Genomic DNA, 17,927 nt, shown 5'->3' with positions numbered 1-17,927 from the left:
CAACATTTATTGTCCGGGTCCTGCATTTTGGCAATGCACATATATACGTTTTGTTATATGTGAGTTGTTAGTGTTGTTATTATCATATGCTGTTTGATTTTGGTAGTCCTGTAAGTCAACCGAAAGGTTTCAGAGGCAAGAGCATCTTGTCAGAATGTCCCCAACAGAAAGCAGGTCTGTTGAGCATCAGGAAAATTTTATTGTGGGCACAGGGGCTTATTTGCCAGTGTTCTGGTACTAAATGGGAAGAGGGCAAATTCCTAATCTGGCTATCTTTATTTTAGTCCTTTTGCTTGGAATACAGGATCCCGGTAGCACAATTTTTACCTCCAAGTAGCTCAGTTTTACAAATCTATTTTTTTGCATGTTTTTTAAACCCTATTAAGGTCTGCTGAAAACGGACCAAGTACCTGAAGAAGGGGAAGATGCTGCTGCTACAATCAGTGCTGCAGAGACCCTGTCAGACGAAGAGCAGGAAGAACTAAGAAAGGAACTTGCCAAGGTAAAGAACCATTATTTTGACAATGCTCTCGTGTGCCCCACCGCCAGGAATAGGTCTACCTTTTGTGTTGCTAAAGAATCTGTAAAACCTCAAGTTAAACTGTTTTCTCTTATAAACTAAAATTTAATCCAACTAGAAGAGTAACCTGAAAAGAGAAGACCAAACTCCAGGGATAAGGTAGAGCACGGTCTTTTCTTGCCAGAGGAGGAAACCATGGAACAAACTTCAGCCCATTTTGTATTTTTAAAAAGTCAATCCTAGGGGCAGCTAGGTGGCACAGTGGATAGAGCTCTGGCCTTGGAGTCAGGAGGACCTGAGTTCAAATGTGGCCTCAGACACTTGACACTTACTAGCTGTGTGTCCCTGGGCAAGTCACTTAACCCTGATTGCCTCACCAAAAAAGCCCCCCCCAAATATATATATATATATATATATAAATATATATATATACACACACACGTACACACACACACACACACACACACACACACACACACAAAATGGAAAAAAAAAGTCAATCCTCATCATTGTCCTGGGAAGATGAGGTGACATGAAGTAGAACTTAGTTAGACATCAGGAAAATATTTTAACAAATTTTAAAAAAAGTTCCTAGTGATTTATCTACCTATTAATTTACTCATCAAATGTTTAGTGAGCACTTACTACATTCAAGGCATACTCTGAAGGATACAGATGCATACAACACAGCATCTGCCCTCACAGACTTTTCAGTCTAGATGCGATAACGCATAAACATATTGTAACAACCACTATACAAAATAGAATGTGAAAATGTCACACAGGAAATACAAACAGTATTATGCTATTTTTTGGGGGGGGGAGGAGAGAGAGAGAATCAGACAGAACAAGAGATGGACTCAGAATCACCAAGAGACAATAGAAGGAGAGGCATACTCCCACACAGACAAACGCTGAGAAAGAAATATAGACAAACACACGACACACGGACACAGAAATAAAAATTGTCAGAGACAGACACAACATACAGAGAAGTTAGATATACATACATACAGAGTCAGACCTACACAGAGACTGAGAGACAAACATGCATAGAGATGGCACATGTGCATACAGAGACTCATGCACACACAGGAGCACATGCACACATATGCAGAGAGATGTATGTGTGCATGTGAACACACATAGATCAGTTCCTGCTGGGCATAATCAGGGAAGACTTAATGGAGGAGATAACACTTAAACAGACTTTGTAGGATGATTTGCAATTGAGGTGGACTTTGAAAGAAATTTAGAGAGGATGGGAGCTAGGACATTCCGGGTAGGGGGAGCAGTGTTAGCAGATGCATGGTGGTGAGAAAGTTCATAAATGTCCACTTATATAACTTTTCAATGTAATGCTTTAGAAACATTGTCATTGTTTCTTTGGACTACCGCCTTGTAATTTTTTATATCTTTTAGTAGATGTTTTCATGAGGCATATGCTATTGTCAGTCTTTTGGAAGCACTTGTCATGTCATTTGAATCTGACAAAAGAAGTTAGTTAACTTTCCCATTTAAAAACTCATAGTAGATATGATAAAGTGTGAAACCCGTGGGAGGTCAGTAAGAGAAGGATCAGAAGTAGGACAAACCAGAGAACAGATTGATGTATCTAGGTCACCGACTATCCTCTTCAAATCCCCACATTTAACTTTATCACTTTCAAAGCAGGGAAAGATACATTGGTGGTGAGGTCTACCAAAATTAGTTTGAAAACATGAAGAATTTAATATAGATAACAAGTTATTATCCTTTAATTGAAATTTTAAAAGCCTCTCATGCCTTGTTTAGTATTTGTAGCTTTTCAAAGTGTCTTTGTGTGTGTTATTACTATTGTTGTTCAGTTGTTCAGTCAGGTCTGACTCTTCATGACCCCATGGATCATAGCATGCCAGGGCCTTCCATCCCCCACTGTCTCCTGAAGTCTGTGCAAGCTCATGTTTGTTGCTTCCAGGGCACTATCTATCCATTTCATCTTCTGCCATCACCTTTTCCTTTTGCCTTTGATCTTTCCCAGCACCAGAATCTTTTCTAATGAGACCTGTCTTCTCATTATGTGGCCAAATTATTTAAGCTTCAGTATTTTGATTTTCCAGTGAATAGTCTGAATTAATTCCTTTAAGTATTGACTGATTTGATCTCCTTGCTGTCCAAGACACTCTCAAAAGTTTTCTCCAGCACCACCAGAATAGAATTGAATTATTTTCACCAACTACAAATTTATGGTAATCTTGTGTAGATACCAGTGGCTACTCAAAAATTCTCCTATTCACCTCATTGGCTCCGTACCTGGTCACCCACAGCAACTGTTCCGAATCTTTTCCTTTATCATTTTTTGCCTGCAACAGTATCTCGATCCTCCACCATTTCAACAGATGACCTAGCCTCATAATTACTGAAAAGATTGAGACTGTTTTACGTGAGCTCCCTTCCTCCATTCATCAACATTTTTAGCCTCATGCCTCACTTTCACCCTCTTCCCCATGATTCCAGAAGAAAAGGGATCATTCCTCTTTACTAAAGTTAATTCTTTCTGACTGCGTCCTTGATCCCATTTCTTCTTGCTTCCTTTAAGACTTTCCACCTGTCACCCCTGCTTTTGTGTATCTTCAGTCTCACTTTACTTTTTTTCTCTTCCCTTCATAGGCATACATAGAGTGTTGGTAGGTGTATGGGCACACCCTAGGACAGCTTTCACATTCACCTATCATCTTGGAAGGGGAAAAACCATTGGGAATGTTTCCCCAGCGTGTGCTTGTATACGTACCCACTGACCGTGGTAGTAGGTGCATCACAGGCGTATAAAAGACAGCATGGGGAGTTTAAACTAGATAACAGGAAGAGTTTCCTGTTGTGATAAACTGCAGTGGAGAGCAGCCTGTCCAGAAACCCTTTTTTATTTTTTTTTTTGGAAAACAGTTGATTCCACCTCATGCACAAGTGAAGAAGGCAGCTATCTTGCTCAACCCTGCAGCCTGCAGAGGCAAAGCCAAAAATCTTTTTAAAAAGAATGCTGCCTTAATTTTACACTTATCTGGCATAAATGTGGCTGTAGTCAAGATTAATAAGGACAAGCTAAGAAATGGCCAGAATTAATAAATGGAAAACCTGCCTCCTAAGATGCTCAGTTCTCGTTGGTCCTAAAAAAAAACACCCCAAAACCTTCTCTTGACCTTTCTATTCAATCTGGCACCTGTTCCAGGTTTTTTACCCTTTGTTGCTAAACTTTTAAAATGTTTTCTACATCCTTTGCTTCTGCTTCTAACTACCCACTTTCCTTCCAGCCTTTCTATTTTCATGGAGCCCTCTCTCCGCTCTTTTAAAATCACACTCTTGAAGGTCACCAACAGCCTTTTCCAGCACTCGCTCTCCAGGGTCTCTGTAGACTCTGCTAGATACTCTGCCTCTCTTTGTCTTTTCCAGTTACTTTTCCTCTCTCTCCTTTTTTGGCTACTCTGCTGCCTTCCCTCTTAAAGTGAGTCTTCCTCAGAAGTCTGTTCTTGGTCATCTCTTGTCTTCATATTCTTTCCTTTAGCAATCTCATTCACTTCCATGATGTTAACTACACCTCTTTGAAGTTGGTGATCTCCATCCGCATCTATATCCCTCATCTCTTTTCTGAGCTCTGGACACAATTCTCTAGCTGTCTATAGGACATCGTTATCTGGATGTCCCATTGGCACTTAAGTTTAACATAGGATAGGCAGCGTGGAACAGTGGAAAGAGTGTTGATTTTGGACGTCAAAGGGCTTGGGTTCAAATAATGTTTCTGAGACTTAGTTGTGTGACCTTGGGAAAATCAGCCTCTCTGGGCTTGAGTCTATAAGATGAAGTAGTTGGACTTGAAGGCCTGAGATTTCTTCCAGCTCTAGATTCATGATCTTCTGTTCAAAACAGCTTGTTCTCTGTTCTCTCTAACCTTGTTCATCTTTCTAACTTTTTTGGTTTTTTTTCTTTTCTTTCTTTTTTGGGGGGGCAGTTGGGGCTAAGTGACTTGCGCAGGGTCACACAGCTAATAAGTGTCAAGTGTTTGGTCTGAGGCCGGATTTGATCTCAGGTCCTCCTGACTTCAGGGCCGGTGCTCTATCTACTGCGCCACCTCGCTGCCCCAACTTCATTTTTTTTGTCTGTGGCATCGCTATTTGCTTAGTCTCTTGATGAAAAACTTTAAAATTATCTTTCACCTTCTTATCTTCCTCAGTTTTATGTAGTCAGTCAGTCAGGCTGCAATGTGCCAGGCATCGTGCTAAAAACTTATCTTTGACTCTTCTTATCTTCCTCAGTTCCCTATAGCCAGTCAGTCAACGCATATTTATTCAGTGCCTACTATGTGCCAGGCATTGTGCTAAGTATTGGGGATGCACAGAGAGGCAAAAGACAGTTCCTGTTCTCCAGGAGCTTACAGTCTAAAGGACAATGTGTACTAACAAGTTATATATATAGGATAAATTGGAGAGAATCTTAGGGGGAAGGCACTAGCGTTAAAGGGGATTGAAAAAGGCTTCTTGTAGAAGGTAGGATTTTAGTTGAGTCTTGAAAGATGCTAGGGAAGACAGGAGGTAGAGATGAGGAGGGAGAAAATTCTAAGCATGGGGGACAGCCAGAGAAAATGCATGGAGTGAGGAGATGGAAAGTCTCATCATTTACCAAGCCTAGTCTATTCTGCCTCCACTACATTTCTTGTGTCTGTCTTCTCTTCTCTCTTCCCTCCACCACCACCTTAACTCAAAAATCTCAAAGAATGCCCTATTGCCTAACAATTTTTAAAATAAAATTTTGTTGGATATCTTTTGTTTTTACATCACCTGCATTTCCCAGTGTATACGTTCCCATTTGTCTTCCCAGGGAGCTACCAGTTATAATGAAGCTAAAAAAGAAGGAGCAAAAAAAATCAGTTCAAGAAAACTTAATTAAAAAAAAAAAAGTCTGGCCTTATATGCTGTGTTCAATACTTACAGTCCTCCACCTTTGCAAGGAAGTATGGGAAGGAGCCTTTAGGGCCAACCATGTCATCATAATTTTGCAGCATTCAGTTTTGATTGTTTTATCCCATTCACATTGTTGTAATCCAATGGCCTTTTCCAGTACTCACCCTCTAATATCTCTGTAGCTTCTGCTGGATAATTCTGTCTCTCTTCGACTTCAAAGACAGAATGCTCTTTTGGTTCCCCACCTACTTTCCTATTTATTTTATGCATATAATTTTCCTGCTTCTATTACTTCATTTTGTATTAGTTTATAAGTTTTTTCATATCTCTATATGTATCATTTCTTGTACTACCATAATATTCCATTAAATTCATCTCTCATAATATTTTTAGCCATTCCTCAATCAATAGATATCTGTTTCCCCAAGTTCTTTTATTACTATAAAAGTGACGCCATAAATATTTTGGTGTATATTGAACCTTTCTTTCTATTTCAGATTTCTTGGGGGTACTCAGGGTACCCACAGGGGACAAACTGGGCCAGGTCAGAAATGGAGCAAGTCAAAGCTACTTGATTGATCATTAGTGTGATAGGGACCATGAGTAATCCATGTACTTCCAGCCCAGTCAGGATAGGGAGATGGTCTTAATTTTTTTTTAGTCATGTTCTGCCTTTTAAACTATGATGAATTTTTATACTAAGAAATTTTTTGAAAATTCAGATACAGTGTTGGATTATCCAGAGGGTAACTCCAGGTTTTCCTAAGGGCTTGTGGGGGCAATCTCCATTTTTCTAGATGAGGAGATAAAGGTTAAAAAAGTATTGATGGTGTGTGACCCCTTGGACTCTGCCCAGTGCTCTAGCATCATGGGACTCTGCTTGACCTTCTTGTAAGAGCAAATTTATTAACTTTACATCTAATCCTGGTTGCATGTAACATAAATGAGGTAAGTGTTTCATAAAGTTCCATGTAGTCATCTGGTATTTTTATAGTTGGAGAAATCTAGATCCATAAGAATTAAGCCATATTGACACACTACACACTAAAAATCTAAGCCCGAGTCTGGTTAGTGAATCTCTAAACCAAGTAAGAACACATTGGGAAAACCTAAACTACTGGGTTGTGTGCAGAGTAAGAAAACAGCAAAGAGATTTGGACCAGGTGAAAGACAGGTGCTTGACTAATACCATCTAAGGAATTCTCAGTCTCCAGAAAAGTAGCTTTCCCTCACAACACTATGCACCAAACTCATATGCTCTACTTTTTTTTTTTCTTTTTCTGTTTAATGGAAATAAGGAGTTAACAGGAAAGAAAGAGAAGAGGACAGGTTATTACTTATTTTTCATGAGCAGTATGAGTAATTAAAAATAATCAAAAGATTGAATTAAATATCACTTTCAGAAATTAGCTGAAAATTATTCAGGGCTTGTCTTTTGGAAGTATGGTTAAGATGAGACCCTGTTTCTATGGGGAAAGGTAGGAAAAAAAAGTAAGAAATGCTTTTGCAAGCTCTCCTTCATTTTTTCACATCTCTAGCTTTCACCTAAGAATATCCCTTCCCACTTGTGGATGACCGTGGCAGTTATAATCATATCCCAGTACCATGCTTTGGACCATGTGCAACACAGTAGGATAATACAGATTTATATTGAGCCCTAGTAGAGTTCAAGGTTTTGCTCTATCACCAATCTCTAATCATACAAACTTCCCAAAATAGTGGGACTGGGAAATTTCATCTTAGGGTAAAATGCCTGGTTTCTGTTGTATATTAAAATAACTATTTGGGGAGAGAGCAGTAATTCCTCCAGACTAATAGGTTGCCTGTATTTTTGATAACTGTTAATAGCAGTCTTCCTTAGGTACCATATATAAATATCAAAAAAAGTATGTTTAATGGCAAAAAGAAAAAAAAATAGCTGAAAAAGCAGCATGACATAGTGGATGGAGAGCTAGCCTTGGAACCAGAAACACCTGGGTTCACATCCATACCTTTGACACATACTGGCTGTGGACCCTGGTCAAGTTGCTTAAGCTCTCATATTATGGGCAACTCTTAAAGACTCTAATTTGCAGCGAAGGTGCTGTGTTGCTTTGATAGAGGGAGTTTTCTCATCTGGGAGTTCCCTATAACAATGAAATCACAGGTCTAGGCCTTATCCCTTCAGATGAAAAAAATTAGATAATTAGATAATATTGATAATTAGATAATATTGAAAATCTAGAAGATTTTGCACATATTCTGTCCCTAACTTGTGTTTAATTCTTGTTATATATTTTCCCCTTTTTCTTATAGGTAGAAGAGGAAATACAGACCCTATCTCAAGTGTTAGCAGCCAAGGAGAAGCATCTAGCTGAGATCAAGAGAAAACTTGGAATCAATTCACTACAGGAACTAAGGCAGAACATTGCCAGAGGCTGGCAAGATGTGACAGCCACATCTGCGTAGGTTCCTAACACACTTCAGTCCTTGGGAGTGCATTTTCTTCATTCTGATTCAGCTTTTGAGATAAGAAGGGTACATGCAAAGGCACCCCCCCAATACATTTTCAACTCCACCTATTTATTCCTGTGTGTAGCCACAGAATCAGTTTTCCAAATCTGCTCTTCTTGCTCATTAGTCTTAGATAACAGATGAAAAACAGTCCCAGGTGCATACAGATTGTGCCTAGTGCAGAGACAAATGAGTATTTATGCCTGGGTCTCTCCTTTGTGATGAAGTGAGCAGTAATTTTATGTATCATCTAATCAGTAATATGATAAAATAGATTTTTTTCTGAAATTGCATTGCCATAATTCCTGCATCTCAACTCTTACTCTTCCCCCCCAGATTGGTAACTATAAGCAATTCTATTTGTTTGCTTTAACATTTTTGATTATGATACAGTAAGTAAAAGTAGTAGAGAACATCATTCATAAAGATTTGGAAACCATGCCGTCTTTGACATAGTTTCACATTTGTAGTCATATAGAGATGGACCACACACCAATATTCTCTCCTGAAAGCCATGTGTCTAACAAGCATTTGTTAGCTCTCATGACTTAAAATGAATTCTATTGTAGCCTTGTAAATAGTTTTCAGAGATCATTTAGACCCTCAGATTTCATTTAGGTTTCAACACTTAGTCTCACCTACCTCGTTCCCAGTTCTTTCTACTGGTTAAGGTAAAGAGAAAATAAGCGTTTGCCCATAGCAAACACTGAGGTATTTGACTGGATTCTCTTTTTGATGTGGGAAAAGGAAAAGAAGACCAAGTATATATATATTATATTTTTGTTTTGACCTTTTGTCTAAAGTTAAAGTTAGGTTGGCTATATGGTCTTCTTTAAGATTGCCTTGGTTTCTTTAGACTGTGACCTTGGCAAGGCCATTAGTCTGTCACGGCTGTTCCTAGGGTATCTTAGAAGGTCTGGATCTGAAAAAGTCAATGGACTGAACTTTTTTTTCCCCTTGGCTCATGATGTGGTGAGGGGAAGGTTGTTAGAAAAGGGGGGGTGGGGGTAGGTATGTGTGTGTGTGTGTGTGAGACTTCAAAAGTGTATTTTATTGATGCATTTGAACTTGAGATATCCCCACACTTGAAATGAGTTATTTGAAAAGATTAATTTCCTTCTGTTTATCTCATTGAACTTACCTTTGCTTTGCTCTGTTCTTATAATTGAATATAGATACAAGAAGACTTCAGAAACTTTGTCTCAGGCTGGACAGAAGGCCTCAGCTGCTTTTTCTTCTGTTGGGTCTGTCATCACCAAAAAGCTTGAAGATGTAAAGTATGTCCCCACTTTCCATAGTTTATCAAAAGTCCCTTCTAGTGTTATCTTAAGGCTTCACTATTGTGATTATGAACTTTCCCTAAGACTTGTAGGTAGGGTCTGAAAATTCTAGGTGATGATGGCAAGTATTCTACTTCTTAAATCTTGCTGGTTTGAAGGAGCAGCAACTTTGAGATGTGAACCTGAGTGGGCAACCAAAATATTTTGAGGCATAACGTTCTTAATCTTTTAATGGTAATCTCATTTTCACAGTCTACCAAATTATAGTTGTGAATTCCATGTTTCATTTCTAAGTAGGTTAAATACAGAGTAAGTATTTCACTCAGAGTAGCATTTTTGTGATCATGAGGAAATATCAGTGTTGAATGGATGTGCAAGTCCATACTGAAGCACACGGTTAGTAGTGGCTTGACTTCAGGACGTCCCTGTTCATCCCATGGCATAATTTTTAGCTTGTCGTGAGTCGTTTGTCTGTATTAACTTATGAGCTGTAACTTGCCTACTTGCTTAGAGTCTAATCTTGCTAACTTTGAGCCGTTGTCATTTAATTTGCACTTGTACTTTAACTAAATCCATGGACTTCGCCTTGCTACTTTGATGAAATTGTGTCATAGCTTTTTCTTTTTTGGTTGCATTTTTTCTCATGTAGATTAGAACAGTGCTGAAACTGGTGGGTAGCTTGGTTTTAGTCTGTTGTGTTTCTGTCTGCATGTAAGATTTTAGTGTCTTCAGAGTGCATGAATCTCCATGTTTTCCATTTGCAGGAAAAGTAGTTTTGCGATTAGAATTGTCTTGGCTGAATAATTTTGGGTGGATGTGTGTCTGTTTTGTACTTTTGTTTCACTCTGAAAGGACTAAAATTTATTGATTTTGATTATGATAAATCCAGTTATAAACAAAATTAAACATAGCTTTATAGTAGTCAACTATATGTCTTTAAGCCTCCTTCCCTCTCCTCTCCTCTCCCTTTCCCTCTCTCCCATTTATCTTTGTCTTTGTCTCTGTCTCCCCAGTGAAGACCATATGACACTTTTTATTGTAGGTCATTTAACCCTTTTAGATTTATCAGAACTTCCTTTCTTTTTTAATGCTTACTCTGGCTTCCTGCAGATTGCAGGCCTTTTCACATTCCTTTAGGTAAGGAGAGCTTGAAAAATCTCTGAGGTTCAGCAGTTGCATAAGATAAATGTGATAAATTTAGATTATCCTGATGTATAGGAAATTCAACATCTTATTTGCTAGCGTTACCATTTCCTTGAGTAGTGAAATTCTTTTTCTGTAGTGTATTGCTAATTTTAGGGGAGGGTTTCTTGGTAAAACTTGGATAGCAGTGATATTGAGATAGACTCAGCACTGTGTGTTGGTACATTGGTTCCTTAAAAAAGGAAATGATTTGGCAAAGAATTAGGGATGATTTTCATGACATATAGAATTTTTCCCCTCCAATATCTTTCATTTCTGTTATGTCCAATGTTTTCCTTTGCCATTTTTGGAAAGGATATTGGGATTTTCTTTGATATAATTTGCCTCTTAATATAATCTCATCTTAAATTGGTTACTTTGTATTGTCTAAAATGTCTGAATAACTCCTATGAAATATTATTAAAAATAATTTCATATCTCGTGTTGATTAGTTACCTACTAAAAGTATGGGTGTGAAATTTTCTTATTTTGAAGAAGTGAAAACTGACCATATTTAAAGGATATCAGCAAGTGATTATACCTTTCTTAGTTAAAATACAAGTGTGTTTTGTGTAATGAAAAAATAAGCCATAAAGATTAAAATGCATTCAGTAACTAATTTATCAAATGAGAATAATCAGGGCCAAAAACCATGATAAACATCTTGTTAAAGGTAAATGTCCTCTTTTTCTCCTAATGCAGACCAATCTTTTAAATAGTTAATTGTCTGTGAAAGGGGAACAAAAGTAAGTGTCTAGTTGCAGTGGAGCCAGGTTGATTCCAGAAGTAGTGTTCATATCTAAGGATCCAATGAACATTTAGCAAAGCAAAGTAGCTTAATTATAATAATGTATAGATGCTAAATATTGAACTGTTTAAATTAGAAAGCAAATGAGTTGGTTTTTTTTTTTTTAAGAGGAAAAGAGTCTCTAAATATAAGTAAAACAGCCCTTTCATTAAAAGGATTATATCTCTGGGGTACCAGTTTTGAATATCATGCTCAGTGATATTCACCCAGATTCACAGTGATAGATACTTATTAAGGCAATCTTAATTGAAATGAGCTGCATAACTGTGGAAATGATTGATTAGAAACTCAGTCAGTACTCATATGCTATTTTCTTCCTAAGAGTTATTAGGAAACAATGCTTTTTAAAATTAATATATACCACTGTTCCAATCTTGCCTATTTAAAATCATTAATATATGTTGGTGTAACTTTAGTATTTTTTTCAAGAAGATGGTAGTGAATCTAGAATATATTTATTAGATTTGAAATTAAAGAAGAAAAACTCATTTCTCCCATATAAAAAAGTCATTGTATTAATTACACTGCAAATTGAACTTTCTGACCTTTATCATATAAACAAATAGCTCTTGAGAGATACTTTTTTTTATAAACCATCAATGTTCTTCTATTCTAATTTTTATGCAAAAATATTTTGAGTTCATTATGACTTTGTGCTACTTAAAGAAAGTAAGAAATACTTTAATTTCCTCTGCTTTTTTTTACTTGAAGGAAAATTTGTTCCTTATAAACTTTCTGTTGTTTTTATCTAGTTTAGGCTTACTGTGACATAGGAATGGACATACTTGATGAATTCATAGCCTAGTACCCTTGAGCACTCTTCTTCCCTTTGCTTAGGATTTTCCTCTCCCCCTTTACCAAGATAGTGATGCTCTAGTCAGAAATAGGAAAAGAAAGGTGAGTTTGGGGAGGCAGGAAAGATAATTAATTCTGTTTTAGACTCATATGCCAAGTCTGTGAAGACTTCACCTGGTGGAATGGATGGATAAGAATAATTTGTTCCAGCAGCCGTGAAGGCGGCTGAAGCAGGTGCTGTGGAACACTTAGAGCTTGGTCAGACATCAGAGGATATATGGTGGGGGTTGGAAGTAAGGATGTTGGTAACCCTGAAAATGTAGTTAGTTGCTTTAAGAGTAAGAGGATGATTTTCACACTGAGAAAGTTAGGAGGTTCTTTTGTGGAAATGGGAGTTGTTAGAGTCATTTATTGCCATCGGGAATAGCTCGTCATAGTTGATACAACCGTTGCTATCTTTATGCCCTGCCACCGACACTTCACCCGGGGTGATGAGGATATATTGCATTTCAACTCCCATGACTATGCTGTTCTCTTCCTTATCAACATAGTCTTCGTATGTGCCCAGGTCCTTATTCTTTGCTACAGTCTGGCAGCATTGGCAGAAAATATTCCAAGTCTAGCAACTTCACATTCATCTCAACAGTCTTAGGATTCCCTAAGACCTTAAGCACCTCAGCATTGGTAGGTTTCTGGCGAAATTTTTTCGCATCATGCCCCCACACTGGCTGTGTAAGATTTTAACATTCCCTATTTGGTCAAACAGCTGGAGGACCTCCTTGAACTCTGCCATCTCATCCTCTGTGAAGTCATACTTCTTGGCTGTGCAGCTCAGTTTTACTGCTGCTGCTGTTATTGCTGTATATCTAAGGGTATTTTTTTTTCCTGAAATCTATTCTGGTACTTTTATATGCCTGAACTCCTTTAGCACCTCTGAGCAATTTTACTTTTAGGCTACAATTTAAAAAAAGAGGGATGGGGTGTAAGGGCTGAACCCTCAGCACTGAAGAAAGAGCCTGAACCCTTGGCAGTGGAAAGGGAGTTGGTTGGCTAATGGAAAGAAAGGTCAGGGAGTTACTGAGAAGCCAACCTGGGATCTAGAAATGACTCTAGGGCAGGGGTGAGAAACCTGTGGCCTCGAGGCCACATGTGGCCCTCTAGGTCCTCAAGTGTGGTCCTTTGACTGAATCCAAACTTCTCAGAACAAATCCTTTTATTAAAGGCCGTACTTTGGGACCTAGAGGGCCACATGTGGCCTCAAGGCTACAGGTTCCCCACCCCTGGTCTTGGGGATTATATTGGCAGAAGAACATCCTTCTGTATCTCTTTACTGCTAACCCTTGAAGTAGCTGTCTTTGCCCATTATCTCCACCCTCCTCTTGTTTTCCTTTCAATCCGTTTCTTTACTCCTGAGAGGCATTCTATTTTCCCAGCTCACCAGTTAGTTGCTTGGAGTTGGGGGTGGGGGTCCAAATAGGGAAGAGGAAAGAAATAGGAAGGAGAGGAAAGTCCTTCTTCCTTTTGTAGGTATAGGGAAAAGTGTTTATTGATATCCTAGATTAGAACTCTGAATGAGGTACAGTATATTGATTCTTGGACTAGGAGTCAGCCTGGGTTCCAAAAACAAGTTTCAATCAATACGTTATAAACTTTTGTAATGCAACCTGTTTATAAATTGTAAAGTACCTCTGTGTGATCTATGTGATTTTAAAAATTCTAATGTAGAACTCTTATTAATTCTAGATTGACATAGCTCCAAATCATAAATTATTAACCTTTTGGTCCAGACCATGGCAGCCAATGAGGCAGAGACATATTACCGCAGTTGAATGATGAATTCAGGACTTAGCCACTTCTGTACCATCCATAACCATGACTGGTGCATCTGACTATACAATTTAGCATAAAGAAACAGTAGAAACTGATACAGATACAAAATACAAGATATAAAAGCAAAGATAAAGTTTATAATTCCTTCAGGAAAATCTGGGTTTGAATATTGCCTCATACTCCTACTTGCTGTTGTAACATATCACATCAATAAAACATCCTGGAAGACTTAATAAATTTGTTGAATTTAATTCCAGGTTTCATGGGCTTCACTTCATTTTGAGTGACTGACACATAGCTAGCAAGTGTCAGAGGTGGGATTCAAATCTATGTCTTTTTGACTCCAAATGCAGTACTTGCAGTACCATGCTAGAAAAGGACTTGAGTGACCTCTCACCGTCTCATTGACCTGTGAGAGCCTGGTTCTGTAGGCACAGTGCAATGCTGACAAGGAAATAAAGAATCATAGATCATAGCATTTAGAGCTAGAAGAAATGTATTCCAATCCTACTTACTTTACAGATATGAAAATTGAGGCCCCTAAAGGATCATAAATTCAAGAAGAGGCTTTAGAAGCAGCCTCAATAATAAAAAAAAAAAGTTTATGATTCTTTTCTAATCCCTCCTTCTCTAGGCCATACATATGCATTGAACCATCTTTTCCCTGCCCTGTACTGTTATTTTATTCTATCCGACAGAACTCCCCGACTGCAGACCCCAACCACAATGGAGCATCCTGGGAGGGTAACTCTTCCTTCCCTGTCTAGCTAGCATTCTAAGGCCTGAAGTAACAAAGATGTTACTCTTCCCTTTAAGGGATATGGCCCTGGCTAATGGCCTAGGTTGCATTCTCTTCAGCCAACCCCTTTGGAAGAAATAGGGCCTGTGTTTTCTCTCAGGAGTTGTTCTTGGACTGGAGTCTGTTCTTGTCCATACCTAATCTCTCAAGTTCCTCTGGCCAGTTTAACTCCATTGTCACCATCACAGAAGTGTTTACTTTGATATTTTGCCCTGCTTAGGTAAAAATAAGAATTTCAGCGCTTAGTTTTGGAGGGTGGGTTTATGAATATCCGTTAAGTACAAAATTAGTACCTTGTGACTAGGATTTGAAAACTAGTTTCATTCATTTTTCTTCTGTCTTACTTTAAATGTTAATTTTAGATATTAAATTGGGAATTAAAAACCAAATGTCCAAGTATCAAGAGTGCATATACTTTACAAAATAGCTATCATGGACATAACTCTATTATGTCAAAACTTAAAGAGCAGTAAGTTAATTCTGTCTTGTTTTAGAATGAGTTGGGATATGTTCTGTTACTTTAACATATACATATTTATATTTTTAAAAATATGCTAATAATCTTTGAGAATATATTTATTGAACATTGAACAAAGCATTGTTAGGTGCAGTGAGGGATAAAGAGAAATATAAAATTTGGTCTCTGCTTTTAGGAGAAAAGCATGTAAGAAACTAAGGGAGCTTTAAGACTCATGTTTATATTAGTAAAGCAAGAATAAAATATAAGTATGAAAGTGGGAAATATTTGGTGAGGCTTAGGGGACCAGATTACCTTTGTTAGTAATTTCTTCTTGTCAGTGTTGTGCTGAGAGGTGCACATTTCTATTTTCCATACTGTGTTTCTTGATTAGTATGATTTGGGGCAGCAAGTAAAACATGAAATAATTGTAGAAGTATTTTATATTTCTATCAATAACACTCATTCCCCTTCCTGTGGGCATCCAGAAAGCTATCCCTGTGTATGGTAAAAACTCCCACCTAAACTAGAAAATGCACATGTGCTTGCCTGGACACCTCTCCCACACTAGGGTATGATTTACCCAAGAGAAGGATACAGAAACTAGCCAATGAGAGCCATTGTCCACTAAGAGGATCACAGCTTCTACGAATTCCCCTTTACTATTAAGATACCTGAGTACTTAGGTAGAGTAGGGGAATGGGAAGAGGCATTAAACTTAGCAGAATTTTAAAAAATGGACTGGTTTGAGCCCTGTAAATTTAATTAATAATGACAGAGTCCTGTTTGCTTTTAGTGAAGCCCTCTGGGATATAATTTGGTCTATTTTCCCCTTATTAACTAAAGCTAGCATGCAGCAAGAAAAAGACTTTTGCAACAGCCACTTACATGAGGTAGTTGAACACCCTAACATTATGCCTCAGACTTTACCTAAGTATATAAGCTGCCTGAAAAACAGTTATAGAATTTTTAGTTTTAATCTCTGAGAAATTACTAACTCTGAGAAAACAAAAGACTCATTTACCTGACCTGCTACCCATGAGCATTGGAAAACCAAATGACAAAGGTTTTGCTAAGATAATGACAATAAATCACCTTTTTTTTTTTTATAAAGATACCTGTACAGTAAGATTCCCATTTGGCATCATGTTGTTGCAGTGGGTTGCTGGAGTAACTTAGATCAACATTATGCATCTTGCATAGCTCCCCAGTTCTGCAAGGCATGTCATGATAAGACCATTGGGAATCCTGTTTTCTAGGCATTGGCTATTTGTCATGCTGTTGCATTGGAACTCTAACCAAAGAAAAGAAAATGTCAGGTTTTCTTTGAAGAATCTGTTGAAAAGATTCTAAGTAGAGGCTAGACCACTCCTCAGGATTGGCTAAAGCAAGCCAGGCCAGGCTATTTAGCTCTGATGTGTACTCAACAGAGTGGCCACTGTGAAGCTAGCACCCCAAATTACTAGAAATATAAGGAATCACACTTATTTGGAAGATCTGATGACGGGGGCAGAGCTGGGCCAGTATATTGGGTCATGGAATTATTTCTCTTAAATGGCTATTGCCCACAAAACCTATGCAAACATTCTCTTTTATATGTGGGCTGAGCAAGTAGAACACTTTGTGGTTTCAAGGCTGCACCCCCTGACAACTGGTAAGAGTAATCTAGCAGCCGAAGTGTCACATAAGTGTGGGCTATATGGCTGCATTATTTGGACAAAGGAAAACTTTCCATTTAATGATTGTATAGATAGGAAGTTAATATGGTGGGAGAAAGGAAAACTGTATTATGGAGAATTTGGTGGAAGGTGCTAAAGCTATCTTGTTTGATGTTCCATGCCTTGTGGGGAAGAAAGGTGAAGAGAGTAGGGAAGTATCAGCACCAGTACAAATTGTTAGCACTAGTGACATGATCATAGTTTACCAAGGCAACGTTTCTAGCTCTGCCCACCAGACTGCTCTGTGTGAGTGTATAATTAGAATCCCTGACTTCCTGCAGATGGGGGCCAGATTAGACCAGAAGAGGTTATTGCCCTCTTTCAAAAGAGGTGTGAACTGTGGGAAGAGTGGTGTTGTGACATCACTTTTAATGTATTAAGAGAAGAGGGGTTCTAACTTTGCCTAGATGCTCATGCTACAAAGGAAGAGTCCATGGAGCAGCTATCTCAATGCCCTTTACTGTTCACCCTGCCAGCATCTCCTATGTGCTCAGCCAGGGATCCTACTGCTTGCACTAGCTGTCCTGATGGGCACGACCATTCTGGTCTTCTGCCTGCTCTGCAAGTACCAGACCTCAAGGATGAGGCAATACTAGTGTTCCTATCCAATGACCAATGGGAATAGGTGCCATCCTCAAAAAAGAACTCAAACATAAGCTCAGCCACTGCGCCACCAAGGGTGCTCCCATAGTCACCAGAGCTGTGGTTGCCACTGCTGCTCATTTTGGACTTCATGCTGCTGGTGCATTTAGAGAACCTCCAAGCTATACAGCGCAGCCCTTGGATGCGTCTAGGAGTGCATCCATGATTTTCAGTTCACCTGGCACAGTGAGAGCTGAATTGACTATGCATCCCTAAAATGTGCCCATGAAAAACAGAACTTTGATCTCCTGAACTCCAACCTATTCCAGAGTCAACATCCCTTACAGATACTGCAGTAGAGCAATTTAATCAGGATATTCAGGACTCCCAAAAACAGATGTTCCATGCTGAGCCAGATTCTACTTCCTCAGACTCCTGTCCCATTGAGAGATCTTACCTCACACTGATTCTTCTCGCATAGGCTCCCAAAGTGGGTGATACCACCCCCAGGGGGTGCTGGAATGATTGGGGG

The 17,927-nt window shown here is 38.6% G+C and overlaps 1 protein-coding gene across 2 annotated transcripts in view; it reads left to right on the top strand.

Annotated features, from left to right (window-relative positions):
- Window positions 1-17,927, top strand: part of LOC114054061 (tumor protein D52) — a 135,426-nt gene that overhangs the window by 103,276 nt on the left and 14,223 nt on the right. For both annotated transcript variants that reach the window (XM_027877135.1, XM_027877136.1), the window contains exons 2-4: window positions 387-502; window positions 7,747-7,895; window positions 9,120-9,221. In XM_027877135.1, coding sequence (XP_027732936.1) covers window positions 387-502; window positions 7,747-7,895; window positions 9,120-9,221 — 367 coding nt within the window. The remainder of the gene's footprint in view (window positions 1-386; window positions 503-7,746; window positions 7,896-9,119; window positions 9,222-17,927) is intronic.

Source organism: Vombatus ursinus, unplaced genomic scaffold (genome assembly GCF_900497805.2).
Source record: "Vombatus ursinus unplaced genomic scaffold, bare-nosed wombat genome assembly UNPS02014812.1, whole genome shotgun sequence".
NCBI classification, from domain to species: domain Eukaryota; kingdom Metazoa; phylum Chordata; class Mammalia; order Diprotodontia; family Vombatidae; genus Vombatus; species Vombatus ursinus.
The sequence above is the reverse complement of the archived record's forward strand: the minus strand, read 5'-3'. Positions and strand labels throughout refer to the sequence as shown.